At 39.4% G+C, this 22,408-nt stretch overlaps 2 protein-coding genes across 5 annotated transcripts in view; one reads left to right on the top strand and one right to left on the bottom strand.

Moving 5' to 3' along the window:
- The window catches only part of LOC139532429 (SLAM family member 7-like), an 89,776-nt gene extending 84,141 nt beyond the window's left edge, over positions 1-5,635 (bottom strand). The window contains exon 1 of one of the 3 annotated variants that reach the window (XM_071330003.1): positions 5,409-5,635. In XM_071330003.1, coding sequence (XP_071186104.1) covers positions 5,409-5,475 — 67 coding nt within the window. In that variant the 5' untranslated portion in view covers positions 5,476-5,635. The remainder of the gene's footprint in view (positions 1-5,408) is intronic. The other 2 variants (XM_071329996.1, XM_071330001.1) reach the window with 2 other exon arrangements.
- Positions 1-22,408, top strand: part of LOC139532420 (hemicentin-2-like) — a 231,613-nt gene that overhangs the window by 194,767 nt on the left and 14,438 nt on the right. For both annotated transcript variants that reach the window (XM_071329974.1, XM_071329973.1), the window contains exons 8-13: positions 18,076-18,354; positions 18,431-18,676; positions 19,569-19,847; positions 19,924-20,169; positions 21,039-21,317; positions 21,394-21,639. In XM_071329974.1, coding sequence (XP_071186075.1) covers positions 18,076-18,354; positions 18,431-18,676; positions 19,569-19,847; positions 19,924-20,169; positions 21,039-21,317; positions 21,394-21,639 — 1,575 coding nt within the window. The remainder of the gene's footprint in view (positions 1-18,075; positions 18,355-18,430; positions 18,677-19,568; positions 19,848-19,923; positions 20,170-21,038; positions 21,318-21,393; positions 21,640-22,408) is intronic.

The raw sequence follows: 22,408 nt of genomic DNA, 5'->3' as shown, positions 1-22,408 counted from the left end.
TGACATTATTATCAACCTTTACTGTTTATATCTAGAATTATGCTTGCTGGGTGTATCTGGTCTATGTAGTCTGGCCACGTTGACTAGTATGTCCCCCCTCACCACCACCACTGGAGCAGAAATGTATCTAGACTACACTACAGAATAAAGTCTTTGTCTACACCCTGTTCACTATCATATCACTAGCTAGGTTTCCATCCAATCTGCGACAGATTTTCATGATATTATTCTAAAATCCGCATAAAACAATAATCCCATTTTCCCACCACAGATATGTTTCCATCAGACTGACTTTATGATGATAAAAGTCTTTGAGTGATGAGGTAGTGTACATAGCCCTCCATACCTCTCTGATTCAGAGGGGTTGGGTTAAATGCGGAAGACACATTTCAGTTGAATACATTCAGTTGTACAACTGACTAGGTATCCCCCTTCCCTTTCACTTTACATAAAAATAACTTTTGCAGATAAATTCCCATGTACCAAATGAAAAATAGAAATTTAAACGGGTTCCAAATAAGCCAATGGTGGCGAAGTAATTACAATTTAGCAATTTACACTGGAGTGATATATGTGCAGATGAGGATGTGCAAGTAGAAATAGTGGTGAGCAAAAGAGCAGAAAAACAAATATGGGGATGAGGTAGGTAGTTTGTTGGATGGGCTATTTACAGATGGGCTGTGTACAGCTGCAGCGATCGGTAAGCTGCTCTGACAGCTGACGCTTAAAGTTAGTGAGGGAGATATAAGTCTCCAACTTCATTGATTTTTGCAATTAGTTCCAGTCATAGGCAGCAGAGAACTGGAAGGAAAGGCGGCCAAAGTAGGTGTTGGCTTTGGGGATGACCAGTGAAATATACGTGCTGGAGCACGTGCTACGGGTGGGTGCTGCTATGGTGACCAGTGAGCTGAGATAAGGCGGAGCTTTACCTAGCAAAGACTTATAGATGACCTGGAGCCAGTGGGTTTGGCAACGAATATGTAGCGAGGACCAGCCAACGAGAGCATACAGGTCGCAGTGGTGGGTAGTATATGGGGCTTTGGTGACAAAACGGATGGCACTGTGATAGACTGCATCCAATTTGCTGAGTAGAGTGTTGGAGGCTATTTTGTAAATTACATCGCCGAAGTCAAGGATCGGTAGGATAGTCAGTTTTACGAGGGTATGTTTGGCAGCTTGAGTGAAGGAGGCTTTGTTGCGAAACAGGAAGCCAATTCTAGATTTAACTTTGGATTGGAGATGCTTAATGTGAGTCTGAAAGGAGAGTTTACAGTCTTTTTATTTATTTATTTTACCTTTATTTAACTAGGCAAGTCAGTTAAGAACAAATTCTTATTTTCAATGATGGCCTAGGAACAGTGGGTTAACTGCCTTGTTCAGGGGCAGAACGACAGCCAGACACCTAGGTATTTATAGTTGTCCACATATTCTAAGTCAGAACCGTCCAAAGTAGTGATGCTAGTCGGGCGGGCAGGTGCGGGCAGCGATTGGTTGAAGAGCATGCATTTCATTTTACTTGCATTTAAGAGCAGTTGGAGGCCACAGAAGGAGTGTTGTATGGCGTTGAAGCTCGTTTGGAGGTTTGTTAACAGTGTCCAAAGAAGGGCCAGATGTATACAGAATGGTGTCGTCTGCGTAGAGGTGGATCAAAGAATCACCCGCAGCAAGAGCAACATCATTGATATATTCAGAGAAAAGAGTTGGCTGCGGGGGGTGCAGAGCTGTTGACCAGGGTTGGGGTAGCCAGGTGGAAAGCATGGCCAGCCGTAGAGAAATGCTTATTAAAATTCTCGATTATCGTGGATTTATCAGTGGTGACAGTGTTTCCTAGTCTCAGTGCAGTGGGCAGCTGGGAGGAGGTACTCTTATTCTCCATGGACTTTACAGTGTCCCAAAACCTTTTGGAATTAGTGCTGCAGGATGCAAATTTCTGTTATAGACTGCTGTGCTTTATAGACTGCTATGTTATATAGACTATTGTGCATTATATAGACTGCTGCGTTATATAGACTGCTGCGTTATATAGACTGCTGCGTTATATAGACTGTTGTGCATTATATAGACTGATGCGTTATATAGACCGCTGTATTATATAGGCTGTTATCTGTTGTGTTATATAGAGTAGACTGCTGCGTTATATAGACTGCTGCGTTATATAGACTGCTGCGTTATATAGACTGTTGTGCGTTATATAGACTGTTGTGCGTTATATAGACTGCTGCGTTATATAGACCGCTGTATTATATAGGCTGTTATCTGCTGTGTTATATAGAGTAGACCGCTCTGTTATATAGACTGTTGCGTTATATAGACTGCTGCGTTATATAGACCGCTGTATTATATAGGCTGTTATCTGTTGTGTTATATAGAGTAGACTGTTGCGTTATATAGACTGTTGCGTTATATAGACTGTATTATAGACTGTTGTGTTACATAGTAAATGTTCCCAATCTGGTCTTGACACATGTGCTCTAGCCAACAGCTACAGTGGGGCTGAACTATCTACATTATGACATTATTATGGATAAGAGCGATTATTATTTTTATTAGTCAAACGGCAGCAAAGCATCGATCGTCATGTCACCAAAATAAGACTGTCAATATTTATTGGAAAGGAGAATCAAACTCATAACCTTGCACTTTCACCACCCTGTGAAGTTCATCATCATTTATTTCATCTGTAGCCTAATAAACTGCATACAGTACCTTCCCAAGTCATAATGGGAGGAACACACAACATATTATCACGTGACTCCAAGTTTACTTCGATATGATGGTTATTATATCAATATTTGTGCATAAAGGAGGCGTTATGGGGGCCTGCCCTCCCTTCCATACTTCCTTGCCTCCTCCTCTAAATAAAATATTTAAATATTGATCATTTATTTGACCGAGACGCACGCCGACAGAAAGGATCATCAATCTCAGACAAAGCGTCAGAGCGAGCGAAACAGCGCACCTCTGTTTCTGTATGTGTAGATCATGTATCTGATGCTGTCTGGACAAAAGGAGTAAGGCATGTCATACTTTTTCTGGACAGACAGTATCAGATACATGGGCTACATATAGTAAGACAGAGGGGCGCTGTTTCGCTCGCTAGTTTCAGCAGAGAGGAACAAGCTTAGCGAGAGGGCTCACTCTCGCCAAAATCTGTCCTGAATAAGCCCACAGTCTCCCGACAATTCTTGCACATTCATTGTTACATTGTTTGAATTTTTTCCCCTTTTGACTTTTGATCTTGATCAATACCCCATTTAAAGGGAAAGGAAAGGGGGTACCTAGTCAGTTGTACAACTGAATTTATTCTACTGAAATGTATCTTCTGCATTTAACCCAACCCAGATTAACAAAACTCATAATGGTTATGAAATAAACCAGAACTTGTTTCTCAAAAGTGTAGCAGGTTCTGAATTCTGCAAACAACGTTTCCACTCTGAGAATAGTATATTAACAGTATTAACAGTCATTAATGTAAGCAAATGACGAGGGATTAACTAGGCCTAGGACTACAGATGACATATGTAATGGGGAAGTGATTAAAAAAATATACAATCAAAGGGCAAACAAGTCACACAATGAAACAATGAATGGGCAAGAATTGGTACGAGACAGCTGAGTGCATTCTGGAGAGAGACACACCATATCTTCGCCACACACCCCTTCTCTTCTTGTTGCAACATAAAAATTATACACACATTACCTTCACACATATTTTAGATGCTTTTCACTGACAGCCACAACTCAATCAGATCACATGTTTTTGTTACATTTAACCTTTATTTAACTAGGAAAGTCAGTTAAGAACAAATTCTTATTTACAAAGACGGCCCACTGGGGAACAGTGGGTTAACTGCCTTTTTCAGGGGCGGAACGACAGATTTTTTCCTTGACAGCTCGGGGATTCAATCCAGCAACCTTTCGGTTATTGGCCCAACACTCTAACCACTAGGCTACCTGCCACCCCAGACAAATTGCCACGCCCGCTGCCCAAATTGTGGGATTCCAAAATAGGCATACACTAATTCACTTGTGATTTGAAACAATCTACAGCTATTTTTTTTAAAGAAGCTAATGATCCTCTGTGGCTAAGTCATGCTCTCTGGTGAAGTATTTTAATGATCCTCTGTGGCTAAGTCCTGCTCTCTGGTGAAGTATTTTAATGATCCTCTGTGGCTAAGTCATGCTCTCTGGTGAAGTATTTTGAATGTTCTTATTTAGACAGGACTAATTATATAACTGTGGCAAAACAATCTGTTCAGTCGTGTGATCAGGTGCCACAAAGAGGGACTTTGGAAAATTAAAATTGCCTCAGAACAGGGCAGCACGGCTGGCCCTTAAATGTCCACATTAATGATATGCATGTCAATCTCTCATGGCTCAAAGTGGAGGAGAGATTGACTTCATCAATACTTGTTTTTGTAAGAAGTGTTGACAAGCTGAATGCACTGAGCTGTCTGTTTAAACTACTAGTACACAGCTCAGACAACCATGTATGCCCCACAAGACATGCCACCAGAGGTCTCTTCACAATCCCCTAGTACAGAACAGACTATGGGAGGCGCACAGTACTACATAGAGCCATGACCATGGTACTCTATTCCACATCAGGTAACTGATGCAAGTAGTAGAATCTGATTTTTTTAAACAGATAAAAATACCCCTTATGGAACAGCAGGTACCGTGAAGAGACACACACACAGGTACAGACACACACAAATGTTAGCACACACACTCTACACAGATGTGCATTCTAATATTGTTGTATGGTGGTATTATACATTTTGTATTGTAGTGATGTAATAATGTTATATGATGTACTGTTTTATCTTTGTTTTGTGTGTAATGTAAGTGCCTTAATGTGTTTGGACCTCAGGAAGAGTAGCTGCTGCCTTGGCATTCCTAGTAAATACTTTAGGGGAAGCCAGCCTCCTATATCTATCTAGCCTATGGAGCTGATGCTGTCTGGACAGAAATAGTATAACATGCCATACTCTTTTGGTCCAGGCAGAATCAGATACATTGTTTACACATACAGAGACAGAGGGGCGCTGTTTCGCTCGCTCGGATTCTTTATCTGAGATTGATGGGTCTTTCTGTCGGCGTGCGTCTCAGTCAAATAAATGATCAATATTTCAATATTTTATTTGGATGGGCCCCCCTAAGGCTCGCTCATAACGCCGGGCCTGCCATGATCACGCAGACCCTTCTGTAGGTTTTAGCCTTGGTTTTAGCCTTGGTTAGGCCAGGATTCAACATCTGATAACTTCCTGAAGTTGGCTCTGTGTGTAGCTAAACGGAAAATGAAGGGTGCGGTCCGTAACGTAACCCACAGACGTCGTTTAAAACCATTCTTCAAATATTAGGTAGACCTAAACCTACGTTCGACCCTGCGGGTCGATTCAACTTACCTCCGGAAACGAACTTTTGCGCCACATAAAGCCAGAAGCACAATCCGATGAGCGTTAGTTTGGACATATTTGCTAATGAGTTTGTTTAAATAATAAATAAAAGTAAGTTAAAATGAGATATGCTAAACAATTATGTGGTTTATAGCCTAAACTACGTCTGATATTGTATTTCATGAGGCTGTGAAAGTGAAAGTAAAATGTGGTTTAGTTCCTCCCTATTCATTACCTCTTGGTGGAAAATAAAATAAAGTTTAATTTAACTTGAAAATTAGGTTTAATAGCTGCAATGGAATCATATGGTATACAAACACATTGTATTATGTTTATATGTTATAATAACTTTAATAAGCATTTTTTCTAACCCCTTCTGGAATATTCCTTCCTGTAGTCCTACTCATACCTGGTCTTTGGCGCCTCCCTGTGTGTATATTTGGCTACTACGCACAGAATTACATATATAGAATATAGAATTGATATAATCTCTGCTATAATGTAACAAAACTTGGCAATACTGAAATATTTAAAGGTAAATGAATAACTATGTTCATTTAATTTTCCTCCTGTCCACTGAGTGTAAGAGATATTTTTAATCAACAGCATATAGCCATTCATCCATATGCCTATATGGCATGCACACTAAAACATTCGCAAACCAGTCTAAATACACAAAACACTTACAACAAACAATTCCACACACAGACATGGGGGGAACAGAGGGTTATATACACGTCAAGTGATTTGGGAATGTAAACCAGGTGTGCGGGAAAACAAGACAAAACAAATGGAAAATGAAAGGTGGATCGGCGATGGCTAGAAAACCGGCGACATCGACCGCCAAACGCCGCCCGAACAAGGAGAGGAACGAACTTCGGCGGAAGTCGTGACACAAGCAAAGAAGCACTGAGTTTGAAGGTAGGCCTTGAAATACATCCACAGGTACACCTCCAATTGACTCAAATTATGTCATTTAGCCTATCAGAAGCTTCTAATGCCATGACATAATTTTCTGGAATTTTCTAAGCTGTTTAAAGGCACAGTCAACTAAGTGTATGTAAACTTCTGACTCACTGGAATTGTGATACAGTGAATTATAAGTGAAATAATCTGACAAATTACTTGTGTCATGCGCAAAGTAGATGTCCTAACCGACTGTCCAAAACTATAGCTCGTTAACAAGAAATTTGTGGAGTGGTTGAAAAATGAGTTTTAAGTGTATGTAAACTTCTGACTTCAACTGTCTATATATATACACACAGTGGGGAGAACAAGTATTTGACACACTGCCGATTTTGCAGGTTTTCCTACTTACAAAGCATGTAGAGGTCTGTACTTTTTATCATAGGTACACTTCAACTGTGAGAGACGGAACACACTACGCCGTCATGGATTAAAATCCTGCAGCGCACGCAAGGTCCCCCTGCTCAAGCCAGCGCATGTCCAGGCAAGTCTGAAGTTTGCCAATGACCATCTGGATGATCCAGAGGAGGAATGGGAGAAGGTCATGTGGTCTGATGAGACAAAAATAGAGCTTTCTGGTCTTAACTCCACTCGCCGTGTTTGGAGGAAGAAGAAGGATGAGTACAACCCCAAGAACACCATCCCAACCGTGAAGCATGGAGGTGGAAACATCATTCTTTGGGGATGCTTTTCTGCAAAGGGGACAGGACGACTGCACCGTATTGAGGGGAGGATGGATGGGGCCATGTATCGCGAGATCTTGGCCAACAACCTCCAAGAGCATTGAAGATGGGTCGTGGCTGGGTCTTCCAGCATGACAACGACCCGAAACACATAGCCAGGGCAACTAAGGAGTGGCTCTGTAAGAAGCATCTCAAGGTCTTGGAGTGGCCTAGCCAGTCTCCAGACCTGAACCCAATAGAAAATCTTTGGAGGGAGCTGAAAGTCCGTATTGCCCAGCGACATCCCCGAAACCTGAAGGATCTGGAGAAGGTCTGTATGGAGGAGTGGGCCAAAATCCCTGCTGCAGTGTGTGCAAACCTGGTCAAGAACTACAGGAAACGTATCATCTCTGTAATTGCAAACAAAGGTTTCTGTACCAAATATTAAGTTCTGCTTTTCTGATGTATCAAATACTTATGTCATGCAATAAAATGCAAATTAATTACTTAAAAATCATACAATGGGATTTGCTGGATTTTTGTTTTAGATTCCGTCTCTCACAGTTGAAGTGTACCTATGATAAAAATTACAGACATCTACATGCTTTGTAATTTGGAAAACCTGCAAAATTGGCAGTGTATCAAATACTTGTTCTCCCCACTGTATATATATACACACTGAGTGTACAAAACAGTAACAACACCTTCCTAATATTGAGTTGCTGTAACTGATTTCCTCTTCGTCTGAAGAGGAGTAGCAAGGATCGGACCAATGTGCAGCGTGGTAAGTGTCCATAATGAGATATTTAATAAATCAACAGAACACTTAACAAAAGTACAAACAAACAACCGAAACAGTCCCGTATGCTGCAAACACAGACACAGGAAACAAGAATCAACCACTCACAAAACACAATAGAAAACAGGCTACCTAAATATGGCTCCCAATCAGAGACAACGACTGACACCTGCCTCTGATTGAGAACCATACTAGGCCAAACACATAGAAATATAACAGAACAAAAACATAGAAAAAAACAACATAGAATGCCCACCCCAACTCATGACCTGACCAAACTAAAATAAAGACATAAAAAAGGAACTAAGGTCAGAACGTGACAGTTGCCCTCAGAACAGGCTCAATTCGTTGGGGCCTGGACTCAACACATGAAGATAGGAAAGGAGTCTGTTCCACTCTGCCATCATGACATCCAGTCCCATCACTTTATTGTCCATGTGCACCCCAGCAAGAATAGAATCATGATATTTGCAAAAGCTCTGAAAGACACTGCTTTAGAGCGGACCACCTCCAATAACTACAACACCAGAGACTGCCCAGCCCTACTGGAGCCCCAGGGCCATTCCACAGCACACAAGGAGCACAAATCTGCATGTAGCCCACAACACCCCTGGTCCCAGGCTACATGCTGCCCCTGGTTTTCATGTACCCACCCCCAAATAGCTTTGACAGTGAATATATAAATGCAACACATGTAATGTTATTTTCCTTTAACAACAATGGCCACAAACAGGAACTGGATCTGGAACAGGCTCTCTGGCCACTGGAAAAGGTTCTGGCTGAGGTCCGCTAGCGTCAGGGGGTTCTGGCCCACTGGCTGCTGAAGATTCTGGGGGAGGTCTACTTGCCTCTGTATGTACTAGCTCACTGGCCATTGCGGAAAGTTCTGGAGGATTGCTAGCTTTCCAATGTTAAGGTACGTAGGGTAACCTGGGAAAGAAGTCTGGTTGCCCCCTGGGAATGGGCCTGGGTGGCTCCATGGGCTGCTGCAGACCTGAAAGACTGGACGTGAGTTAGGATCGTGGATTGGAGGGAAGAGGTCCCTGAAGTAATACCAGTTGGTTGTATTCACTAATGTCATATTGGGTGGAAGCTCCTGAAGTTTTAAGGAAGTATTTTTAATGTAAAGTACATTTAAATTTATAGAAAAAATTGCCGGTGTCAAAATTTAAGGAATTGCCGTAGATCGTACAGACATGGCCTCTCAATCAATAGCAGTTGATTGTATTCATGCAAGTGATATGGGGTGGACGCTATTGAAGTTAAGCAAGTATTTTTTTTACATTTAATAAAATTCATTTAAAATAGCCAAAGTAAAAACATTTTAAAAAAGTAATTGCAGTAGTTGGGAGGGAAGAGGTCCCTAAACCAATAACAATTGGTTGTTTTCATGCGAGTGATATGGTGTGGAAGCTATTAAAGTTGAAAGCAAGTATGTTTGACATGTAATTAAATAAATGTCATTTAAAATAGCCAAAGTCTAAACACACAAAAGTAATTGTCGTAGATTGTACAGACGAGGTCCCTGAACCAATAACAGTTGGTTGTTTTCATGCAAGTGATGTACGGTGGAAGCTATTGCTGTTTTAAGGAAGTATATTTGGCATATTATGATATTAAATTAATTGAAAATAGCCAAAGTTCAAAAATACAAATGTAATTTCCATAGATTGTACAGACCAGGTCCCTGAATCGATAACAGTTGGTTGTATTCATGCAAGTGATATGGGGTTGAAGCTATTTATGTTTTAGGGAAGTATTTTTTTAACATATTAAAACATGTTATTAATTGGAAACAGCCAAAGTAAAAAAAATAAGATAAGTATTTGTAATATTTCTAAATCATGTGGTAAGAAATCTATTGAAGTCTTTCTGTTAACACTAGGTTTCAATTGCACTTTTAAGACGGTCCCTTAGCTGTGACTACACAGAATAAGCCATAGAAATTAACGTCATATCAATTTGAGAAAATGTAGATTGTACAGACGAATTCCCTGAACCAATAAATTGGTTGAATTATTGAAAGTTATATTGAGTGGAAGCTATTGAAGTTATAAACAATATTATTATTATTATAATATATATTTTTTTTTTTACGTATAATGATATTCAATTAATTGGATGGGAGAGTAGAGGTCCCTGAATGTATTTCAGTTGAGCTTTGTAACCACATGAAAGAAAACTATTTAAGTTTCAGTTAACACTACATTTTAATTGCACTTTAAGCAGTGGTGCGTATTCATGGATGCCAAGGGGAGCCAGGCTTCCCCAAAAAATTGACCAAACATTTCCTTTTTTTTTTTTTTTACAATGGCAATAACATCTGCTAAATATGTTTATGTGACCAACGTTTTTTGATTTGATTTACATACAATATGCTTTGTGGACTTCACTGGACAGAGGTTGCTATCTGGTTTTGTGAAAGAAAAAAAAAGTGTGGTTGAATTTATTCTGTCACTGTCTTACTGTCTCGGCCTTTAGGCCAATATATCACGGTCGCAAGGCAGATTAATTAACAGGTTATAGAGAAAACAAGCAATTATCACAACACAGGTTGTGCTTTTTTTGCGGGGAGCGGGGTTTATCCACGCACTACTACTGCTTTTAAGACGGTCCCTTAGCTGCGACTACATGGATAATCAGCCATAGAAATGTACGTAAAATATTTTTGGGAAAACAGAACGGAACAGCGAAAACAAGGGGTGCAACTTGTTCGCCATCGTCAGCTGATATGACATTTATATCCTGCCATGTTCTGTTGAGCTATTGAGGAGAAGTCGGAATCTAAAGCTAAATTCACCGCATTCTAGTAGTGATCCTAAATTCAGTTGGAGAATACTAAATCAATTTATCTAAAAAAAAACAAATGGAATAGTAAGCAAAAGTTACGGAGTGTAGAATTGGGCTAACAGCAACCAATGCCACATTATATTGCAAGGACAAACCGATTTTTCTAGGACAGGAGATCAGCGGGCAGCCATCGAACGCAAGTGCGATCTATTTGAAAGTGAAATTATTATTTTTTTATTTTGAGGACTATTATGGGTGTGTCGTGTGTTTGTTCATGCTCACATCAATGTAGTCGACCACGATTACCTTCTTTCGGTTTGAAGTCATCCGAATAGCGCTGTGATAACTCGATCTGGCAGAATACGACGATACGAGCGCTTATTTCAGAGAGCGCTCCGTAAGCCACGCCCCAGTGGGCAGAGCTAGGCATGTTGGACCGGGACATGTTTTAATACGTGAAACGTCTCATTTTACAGTGGGTCCGCCAAGGTTCTGTGTAGCCTAATTATGCTAATATGTTTGAGATCAGTGTATTGCAGTTAATTTCGTCTTTGACTTAATAAGCAAAATATCTTTGAGTAGTAAACAGGGAAACAACAACGATCAAGTCCCAGACATTTCGCAATTTAACATACAATCGTTTACTACCTTAATTATTGGGATCATCTAGTTACCACCAGTGTTTGGAATATGATGACCTCTTTGACAAAACAAACCATGGGAGATTTATTTTGAGAAATGTCCGCGGTTGGTCTGTGTAAACTATGCGGTTATATTGGAGAAGGGTTTATAGCAGCGAATGTCATCTATTCATTTACTGTTATGGTATTTATAAGTAGCAGCCATGTAACAGCCAGGGAAACTAATTGTACTCACTTTATGATAGAACATGTCGATTTTTCTGCCTGTGGCGTTCTTTACCTGAATTATTAGGATGTCCTGGTGATCACAACTACTACTTATTTTGCTCAAATAGATTAAATGGTGTTTTCTTTGAAGAGATGAGTCTGGCCAGAACATTCAGTTCTGCCTTCTAGGTATTCACTCTGCATTGCTTTATTTGACTGGTTTTAAGGCAAGGTACAGTATCTTGAAAGCATGTTGTGACAACTGCTGATGTAAAAAGTATTTTAAAACATACATTTGAATAGAAAGGATTGACTTAGTCATTTGGCCTCCATATCCACCAGAGACATGTCCACCTGTACATTAAATGCTGTAAGTGTTATTATCACCCAGTTAAACGCCATTTTTGTTTAAGTGATTAGCAAATGTAATGCCATATAAAAGGTGTTGAATCAATGGTTCATACGTTTTGGGAAAAAAACAAACAGTAAAAGTGTCAGAACCAGTCAGTTGGGGACCACTTGGCAGCTGGGGTGCTTTTAATTTGAAGCATAGGAAACATAGCAAAGTCCCCCTCTGACCTGACCGTTCAAGTACATGACATTGCTAAGTGAGACTTACTGTTATAGGAGTGTTTAAAAATACGTATTTTCCCCTGGCAGTAAGGACATTGAGGTACCTTAAGAGAAGATGCATACAAGACGTGAGAAAATGTTAATGTGACATTAGTCAAGCCTCCACATTCTCTGTAAGGGCACATTAAATGTAAAAAATGCACTTCATATTCAATGAATAACAATTAAAAAGCAGAGTTTCAGTGGTCATAGTAGTGGGAGTAACACCTGTCTGCAGACATCCCTGGACAGTAAATTCTGTCCCTGGACAGTAAATTAGGTCCACAAATATAGAATTCACCTCCACAGGTATTCTGATCACTTTGGCCAGGTGTGGAGAGTCTTAGACCCAGGTGAACTTATAATGCAGTTCACCATCTGTTGAAATTAGACATTTCATAAGTTCCCTTAACACCCGAGGGTAATTTTCACACAAAGCATGTTTATGGATATTATTGAGCATAGGGATGCAATTAATCTTACCCTTCATCTCAAAGGTTTAATTTCTCTGTGTAATGACAAACCGTTACGTTTTAGTTGCATTGTCCGGGTATCTGCCGTGGACTTTAAAGTCCATAATTAACCTATACAGCTCTGGATCCATTGCCTTACCTACTATTGCAACAGCCTGTGTCAATTATTTGCCCTTTTATAGAATACCCTTTTTTTTAATTTAACTAATGACTCAAAGGTGTGTGACCATTAACATCGGCTGCATATCGATTGTCCTTCTACCAAAGTGTGGACTTGCACATTTCTTCTGGTCTCAGGGTTTTAACATTGTTGTAAAGTAGCTCAAGCCAATGCTTACACCTATCTAATGCTTGGATATCCACGAGGAGAGGGATGGATAATTGGTATGCAGCCATTGATTTCAGGTGGCTTCATCAATTTTATTTTATTGAACCTTTAACTTGGCAAGTCAGTTAAGAACAAATTCTTATTTACAATGACGGAAGACCCCGGCAAAACCCAATCAACAGAGGCAATGTGTTCTAAATTTTGACCAGGGCCCATAGGTTCTGTGACTATAATTAATGTAGTAAATTCATTTTCCTGTCAATAACTTTATTTGATAAACTTCCTTTATTATGTAGGTGTGTGTCGCTTTTGAAGGTTTAATAAAACATTAATTCAGCCAAGAAATCGATATTTTCATTGATGGAATATTCAATAGACTGAACATTCATGTGCTAATGAGATTAATTAGTTGCATTGCAGTTATGTATGGTGTTGTTACCATTCAGCCTTGGTATGGAATAACTGATAACTGACAAAATACCTCAGCCTTAGGAAATTATTAGGGAAAGAAGACACCTTTCCAGTTTGCACTAATCTTTATTTAACTTGCTGTAATAGATATCAATCAATCAAATGTATTTATAAAGCCCTTTTTAAATCAGCCGATGTTAAAGTACTATACAAAAACCCAGGCTAAGGGGCCTCCCGGGTGGCGCAGTGGTCTAGAGCACTGCATCGCAGTGGGCGCCACCAGAGTCTCTGGGTTCGCGCCCAGGCTCTGTCACAATTGGGTTGGAGGCGCGCTGTGTTAAGAAGAAGTGCGGCTTGGTTGGGTTGTGCTTCGGAGGACGCATGGCTTTCGACCTTCGTCTCTCCCGAGCCCGTACGGGAGTTGTAGCGATGAGACAAGATAGTAATTACTAGCGATTGGATACCACGAAAATTGGGGAGAAAATGGGATAAAATTTAAAAAAATATATATTAAAAAAAACAGGCTAAAACCCACAAAAAACTCCCTAGAAAGGCAGGAACCTAGGAAGAAACCTAAAGAGGAACCAGGCTCGGGGGGGTGGCCAGTCCTCTTCTGGCTGTGCCGGGTGGAGATTATAAGAGTACGGCCATTAAGGCCAGATTCTTCTTCAAGATGTTCAAACGTTCATAGATGACCAGCAGGGTCAAATAATAATCACAGTGGATGTAGATGGTGCAACAGGTCAGTACCTCAGTAGTAAATGTCAGTCGAGACAGCAGGTGTGGTAGAGAGAGAGTCGAAAACAGCAGGTCCGGGACATGGTAGCGCGTCAGGGTTCCATAGCCGCAGGAGAATTACACCAGATATAACAGACTTACCCTAGCCCCCTGGCACATAGACTATTGCAGCATAGATACTGGAAGCTGAGACGGGGAGGTCGGGGATACTGTGGCCCCGTCCAACAATACCTCCGGACAGGGCCAACCGGGCAGGACCCCACCCCATTGACCCCACCCACTTTGCCAAAGCACAGCCCCCACACCACTAGAGGGATATCAACAGACCACCAACTTACTACCCTGAGACAAGGCTGAGTATAGCCCACGAAGATCTCCTCCACCGCACGAGCCTGAAATACAGACCGTATAAAATAATTTAATCTCTAACCTTGTCTTCATTTTGTCTTAATTGAAAATGAAAGCATTGTCTTCCTTTATTCACCATTTCAATAAGAAAAGGGCAATAGCAGTTTTCATAGCCAGCAGGCTCTGACAAGATCCAGAAACTATTAACACTTCAAGACCCTATGGTCAGATGGCTTTTCATAAAGAAGTCATGGTAAATAATGGAATCCAAGTATCTGGGTTTGTGGGGAGGGGTCAGTGACTTGAGGAGGAGACAAAAACAGTGGAGGCAGTTAGAGGAGTCCAGGTGGCATTGGGCCAGGCAGGTCCAGGTGTCAGGTAGGTGTCCTCAGTCGCGGTCCTAGAGCCTCAGGTCCTCCCGAAGGGGAGACAAAGACAAAAGATGAGGGTTAGTGAGAGCATGGCTAAAACCATAGTACACCACATGCACTGGGGGTAGAGAACAATCAAAAGTGTTTCTGTGGACACTGGATAATCTGACTAACACACACACCCGTTTGACCTTGCTGTGATACTGTAGGACATTTATGTTACTTTTCTGAGTCACTTCGGGTAGCATTCAATATCCTGCATGCATTTCTGTTAACCATGGCAACCAGCATTGCACATAAAGAGATGTGCAGAAATATAATCATCCTCTGTTAATGTATTTGTCATGTCAGCCAGGCCAATCTTTTCAAAGTAATAATATCTAGTTGAGTAAAATAAGGAGTCTATGGCTTCATTCCTTGTTTCGTTTTTACTTGTTACCTGGTAAATAACCAACAACCATCGTGAGGAAACCGTCCATGTAAGTTGAGGAAACAGTCCACCATGTCAGCCTAGCGCATCTTTTTAAATAAACACCATTTATTTCAATCTCTAGTTGAGTAAAAAAAATACGTTTTGTTCTGGTTAAAAGACAATACAGAAAATTGCAGTACACAGCACCACGCTCAGGCAGAAAACTCAATGTTCTATTCTATCTATTTGAGCACAATAAGTAGTTTTGTTGTGATCACCAGGAAATTCTAATAATTCAGGCAAACAACGCCACAATGAGGCAGAAAAAACAGCAAGTTATATCAAAGTGAGTACAATTAGTTTCCTGGCTGTTATATGGCTGATACTTTAAAATACTATAACAGTAAATGAATAGGTGACATTCAACGCTATAAACATTTCTCCAATAGAATCGCATAGTTTACACAGACCCACCGCGGGCTTTTGACAAATACATCTTCGTGTAAAAAGTCCCCCCATGGTCTGTTTTGTCAACGAGCTCATCGTATAACCAGGTAACTAGATGACCCCAATAATTAAGGTAATAAACAATGACATGTTCTATTGCGAACTGTCTGGGACTTGTTGTTGTTTCCCTGTTTACTACTCAAATATATTTTACTTATTAAGTCAAACGAAATGAACTAAAATACATGGGTCTAAAATATATTAGCTACACAGAACCATGGCGGACCGACTGTAAAATTATAGGCTTTTTTTGTATTAAAATTCGTACCAGTCCAACATGCCTGGCTCTGCCCACTGGGGCGTGGTTTACGAAGCGTTCGCTGAAATAAGCGTTCGTATCGTCGTATTCCACCGGATCGAGTTATCTCATCACACCCGCAAGGTGTAAATTCTCTCGTAGTTTAGGCTGACTAAAACTACCGGTAAACTGACTGTTTCCAGTTGACAAAAGGCAATTGGAATTCCCAAAGTGCAGGTGATGCAAGTAACACTAGATGTCAGCATAGTTCTACAATCCATGAAAACTGTAGTTCCTAGTCCCTATTCCAACTCAAGCCCAGTCACCTACCCTGGGTACTTCTGGTAGATTGAGGAAAGGAAAGGTATCAACACGTTCTGCCATATTGCTTTCATTTGTCCAATCCTTTCAGATCTACTCTCGAGCAGGTATATAGGGCTCAGTTTGGAATTGGTAAGTGACTACAGTGTATGAGCTTGCCACGCTTAAGCACAGACCCAGGGTCCGTTTTGTACGGTGACCGAGCGTACAGGTTGAGCTAGGAAAAGCTGATCTGAAACCAGTATCATAAGTCAACTTCTATAACTAATGTACCTCTTTTTCTTTCTTTTATTTACATCGTCATAATTTATGAGAATGTCCTAATATGGAGTTTTGTGGCATTTAATGCCACACAATGAATGTACACGAAATGTATTTTTTGGGCATGAATTTTATAAGAACGTTTTGTTAAAAAAGGTTGCGTTTAGGACGTGGCTGAGAAAATGCCTGAGTTGATACTGATGAGAAGATGAAGAGTTTGTTTGAAGCTTATTTTAAGATATGGCATCTCTGCACTGCTGAGGGAGTAGATACATACAGGACCTGCTGGTTGGATAATTTCCTCTTCTGAGACAAACACAGGAAAGAGTCTGACTACTAAACTGAAACCTGTAAATTTTTCTCACAGTACATGTCGTAACTACACAATGGCCTGTACATTACCACTGACATTCCTTGTCCTTCATGGATTTCTCTTTCTTTCAGCAGGTAAGACACTCTCCCTCTAACCCCCCAAGCCTGTGGATTGGTTTTTGAGGATGTTTTGTTTCGTCCGTTTTTTTTTACAGTAAAAAAGATGAGTAATTGTTGGATCAGTTATTTGAGAAGAGGATGTCTATTGATTTTAAATAGCATGCTTTTCATTTAAATGATCATCAAATAGGGTCAATCTGGTAAATAAATAACTCTTACCTATTGATGGTCACATTCATGGATTGCTATTGAATCTGTAAATTTGATCACAATTGATTTGAGCAATGTTAGGCAGAAAATTAACAATGACATGGGCATGAAAAATGACGTTGACAATGTCTCTTATCTTGTAAATGTAACAATGTCATCTATTTTTTAACAACTTCCTTTGCATGATTTGATATCGCAATTTTATCTCATTATTCGAATGATTTGTATGGATATTGTAAATGCTATTTAGATATTTTAAGATCATTATGTGTTACAATACATAAGTAAAGAAATAAGTGTTTTTTTCCATGCCATGTAATTTATTTGATTTCAATTACCATTAATATATAAATGTATAAGATATTGGTCATTTGACCAAGATTCATATCCTATTTACTCAAGGAGAAGGCTTAATCTGACCATCTGTGTCTATGATATTGTCCCCAGATAGGCCATTTGATTTGAAGAGGTCCTGTTGTTTTAGTATCTGTGGCCTTTCAGAAAGTTGTGGTTTTAGACATGTTCTGTTTCAAACACCCAGTACACAAGAACAGGAAGCTGTAATAGAATCATCTGGGTTCATGTGGCTGACCCAACCAGTTGAACATGTCTTTTCATACAGTAGCATTATTTGAATTTGATCCAAGTTAAAAACACTTGGTAGAAGCTGTTTTAGAGCATATTTGCCTAGTAGTTGTCCTAACTGACAAATTATGAGGAACTAACAATGGACAATTGTACTTGAAATTAACTTATTTTACTTTGAAATGTAGCATACATAAATGGTCATTTATACTGTAGATAAATGCTTGACCAAAAATGTCAATAATAAGATTTGAATTAGATCACATTTTCTAACTCTTTATTGACCCCAAAATGTAATAAAAGTATGTTACCGTCAGCAACAACAGAGAATTATTCAGATCTCTTTTCTTCTCTTCTATCACAGATTCATGCGATTATTATTTCCAACCTGGAACTGACTTCACCATCCCTCTTAATTACAATGAATTGAGTTCGAAAGAAATAACCTGGAAACACAATGGCAACGTTATATTTAAAAGAAAGAATGGAATGTTCAAACCAGGCAAGACTGAGGACATCTTAGATGATGGGTCTCTCCAGCTCAAAGGCCTGGCGTTGGCAAACGAAGGTACTTACAAAGCAGAGATGTTCAACAGCGACGGGACAAGCATCAAAGAACAGTCCTTCAGGCTGTGTATGAAGGGTAAGCCTCTTTCTTTCCAACCATACAAGTACCGTATCCTCTCCTTTAGAGACACTGACATTTTGTTTCTCTCCAGAAAAGGTCTCCAAGCCCTCAGTGAAATTCACCTGTTCTGCTAAGGACGTCACCTTTACCTGTACCTTGACCAACACTGAGGGAGTGACTTTCAAGTGGAGCCAGAACGGACAGCCTTTAAATGGGGAAACAAAAACAACCTTTATCATCGATCTGAAACAACTGAAAGAGCAGGACACCTTCACCTGCTCTGCATTCAACGAGGTCAGCATGGAGAAAAGTGACCCCATCAAACCAACATGCAACGGTACAGTATGTTTTAAAGGGCTCAATTGCAATTCTCTTTGTGTATCTCTCTGTCTTTCTTGTAAATGTAACAATGTCATCTATTTTTTAACAACTTCCTTTGCATGATTTGATATCGCAATTTTATCTCATTATTCGAATTATTTGTATGGATATTGTAAATGCTATTTAGATATTTTAAGATCATTATGTGTTACAATACTTAGGTAAAGAAATAAGTGTTTTTTCCATGCCATGTAATTTATTTGATTTCAATTACCATTGATATATAAATGTATAAGATATTGGTCATTTGACCAAGATTCATATCCTATTTACTCAAGGAGAAGGCTTAATCTGACCATCTGTGTCTATGATATTGTCCCCAGATAGGCCATTTGATTTGAAGAGGTCCTGTTGTTTTAGTATCTGTGGCCTTTCAGAAAGTTGTGGTTTTAGACATGTTCTGTTTCAAACACCCAGTACACAAGAACAGGAAGCTGTAATAGAATCATCTGGGTTCATGTGGCTGACCCAACCAGTTGAACATGTCTTTTCATACAGTAGCATTATTTGAATTTGATCCAAGTTAGAAACACTTGGTATAAATTGTGACACTTTATTTTACGGGCCTGTTTTAGAGCATATTTGCCTGGTAGTTGGCCTAACTGACAAATGATGAGGAACTAACAATGGACAGTTGTACTTGAAATTAACTTATTTTACTTTGAAATGTAGCATACATAATTGGTCATTTATACTGTAGATAAATGCTTTACCAAAAATGTCAATAATAAGATTTGAATTAGATCACATTTTTTAACTCTTTATTGACCCCAAAATGTAATAAAAGTATGTTACCGTCAGCAACAACAGAGAATTATTCTGATCTCTTTTCTTCTCTTCTATCACAGATTCATGTGATTATTATTTCCAACCTGGAACTGACTTCTCCATCCCTCTGAAATACACTGACTTGAGTTCGAAAGAAATAACCTGGAAACACAATGGCAACGTTATATTTAAAAGAAAGAATGGAATGTTCAAACCAGGCAAGGCTGAGGACATCTTAAATGATGGGTCTCTCCAGCTCAAAGGCCTGGCGTTGGCAAACGAAGGTCCTTACACAGCAGAGGTGTTCAACAGCGACGGGACAAGCATCAAAGAACAGTCCTTCAGGCTGTGTATGAAGGGTAAACCTCTTTCTTTCCAACCATACAAGTACCGTATCCTCTCCTTTAGAGACACTGACATTTTGTTTCTCTGCAGAAAAGGTCTCCAAGCCCTCAGTGAAATTCACCTGTTCTGCTAAGGACGTCACCTTTACCTGTACCTTGACCAACACTGAGGGAGTGACTTTCAAGTGGAGCCAGAACGGACAGCCTTTAAACGGGGAAACAAAAACAACCTTTATCATCGATCTGAAACAACTGAAAGAGCAGGACACCTTCACCTGCTCTGCATTCAACGAGGTCAGCATGGAGACAAGTGACCCCATCAAACCAACATGCAACGGTACAATATGTTTTGAAAGGCTCAATTGCAATTCTCTTTGTGTATCTCTCTGTCTTTCTTGTAAATGTAACAATGTCATCTATTTTTAACAACTTCCTTTGCATGATTTGATATCGCAATTTTATCTCATTATTAGAGTGATTTGTATGGATATTGTAAATGCTATTTAGATATTTTAAGATCATTATGTGGTACAATACTTAAGTAAAGAAATAAGTGTTTTTTTCCATGCCATGTAATTTATTTGATTTCAATTACCATTAATATATAAATGTATAAGATATCGGTCATTTGACCAAGATTAACATCCTATTTACTCAAGGAGAAGGCTTAATCTGACCATCTGTGTCTATGATATTGTCCCCAGATAGGCCATTTGATTTGAAGAGGTCCTGTTGTTTTAGTATCTGTGGCCTTTCAGAAAGTTGTGGTTTTAGACATGTTCTGTTTCAAACACCCAGTACACAAGAACAGGAAGCTGTAATAGAATCATCTGGGTTCATGTGGCTGACCCAACCAGTTGAACATGTCTTTTCATACAGTAGCATTATTTGAATTTGATCCAAGTTAAAAACACTTGGTAGAAGCTGTTTTAGAGCATATTTGCCTAGTAGTTGTCCTAACTGACAAATTATGAGGAACTAACAATGGACAATTGTTCTTGAAATTAACTTATTTTACTTTGAATTGTAGCATACATAAATGGTCATTTATACTGTAGATAAATGCTTGACCAAAAATGTCAATAATAAGATTTGAATTAGATCACATTTTCTAACTTTTTATTGACCCCAAAATGTAATAAAAGTATGTTACCGTCAGCAACAACAGAGAATTATTCTGATCTCTTTTCTTCTCTTCTATCACAGATTCATGTGATTATTATTTCCAACCTGGAACTGACTTCTCCATCCCTCTGAAATACACTGACTTGAGTTCGAAAGAAATAACCTGGAAACACAATGGCAACGTTATATTTAAAAGAAAGAATGGAATGTTCAAACCAGGCAAGGCTGAGGACATCTTAAATGATGGGTCTCTCCAGCTCAAAGGCCTGGCGTTGGCAAACGAAGGTCCTTACACAGCAGAGGTGTTCAACAGCGACGGGACAAGCATCAAAGAACAGTCCTTCAGGCTGTGTATGAAGGGTAAACCTCTTTCTTTCCAACCATACAAGTACCGTATCCTCTCCTTTAGAGACACTGACATTTTGTTTCTCTGCAGAAAAGGTCTCCAAGCCCTCAGTGAAATTCACCTGTTCTGCTAAGGACGTCACCTTTACCTGTACCTTGACCAACACTGAGGGAGTGACTTTCAAGTGGAGCCAGAACGGACAGCCTTTAAACGGGGAAACAAAAACAACCTTTATCATCGATCTGAAACAACTGAAAGAGCAGGACACCTTCACCTGCTCTGCATTCAACGAGGTCAGCATGGAGACAAGTGACCCCATCAAACCAACATGCAACGGTACAATATGTTTTGAAAGGCTCAATTGCAATTCTCTTTGTGTATCTCTCTGTCTTTCTTGTAAATGTAACAATGTCATCTATTTTTAACAACTTCCTTTGCATGATTTGATATCGCAATTTTATCTCATTATTAGAGTGATTTGTATGGATATTGTAAATGCTATTTAGATATTTTAAGATCATTATGTGGTACAATACTTAAGTAAAGAAATAAGTGTTTTTTTCCATGCCATGTAATTTATTTGATTTCAATTACCATTAATATATAAATGTATAAGATATCGGTCATTTGACCAAGATTAACATCCTATTTACTCAAGGAGAAGGCTTAATCTGACCATCTGTGTCTATGATATTGTCCCCAGATAGGCCATTTGATTTGAAGAGGTCCTGTTGTTTTAGTATCTGTGGCCTTTCAGAAAGTTGTGGTTTTAGACATGTTCTGTTTCAAACACCCAGTACACAAGAACAGGAAGCTGTAATAGAATCATCTGGGTTCATGTGGCTGACCCAACCAGTTGAACATGTCTTTTCATACAGTAGCATTATTTGAATTTGATCCAAGTTAAAAACACTTGGTAGAAGCTGTTTTAGAGCATATTTGCCTAGTAGTTGTCCTAACTGACAAATTATGAGGAACTAACAATGGACAATTGTTCTTGAAATTAACTTATTTTACTTTGAATTGTAGCATACATAAATGGTCATTTATACTGTAGATAAATGCTTGACCAAAAATGTCAATAATAAGATTTGAATTAGATCAC

This window comes from Salvelinus alpinus, chromosome 10, assembly GCF_045679555.1.
Source record: "Salvelinus alpinus chromosome 10, SLU_Salpinus.1, whole genome shotgun sequence".
NCBI classification, from domain to species: Eukaryota; Metazoa; Chordata; class Actinopteri; order Salmoniformes; family Salmonidae; genus Salvelinus; species Salvelinus alpinus.
Note: the sequence above shows the minus strand (reverse complement) of the source record. Positions and strands in the feature narration are given on the sequence as shown.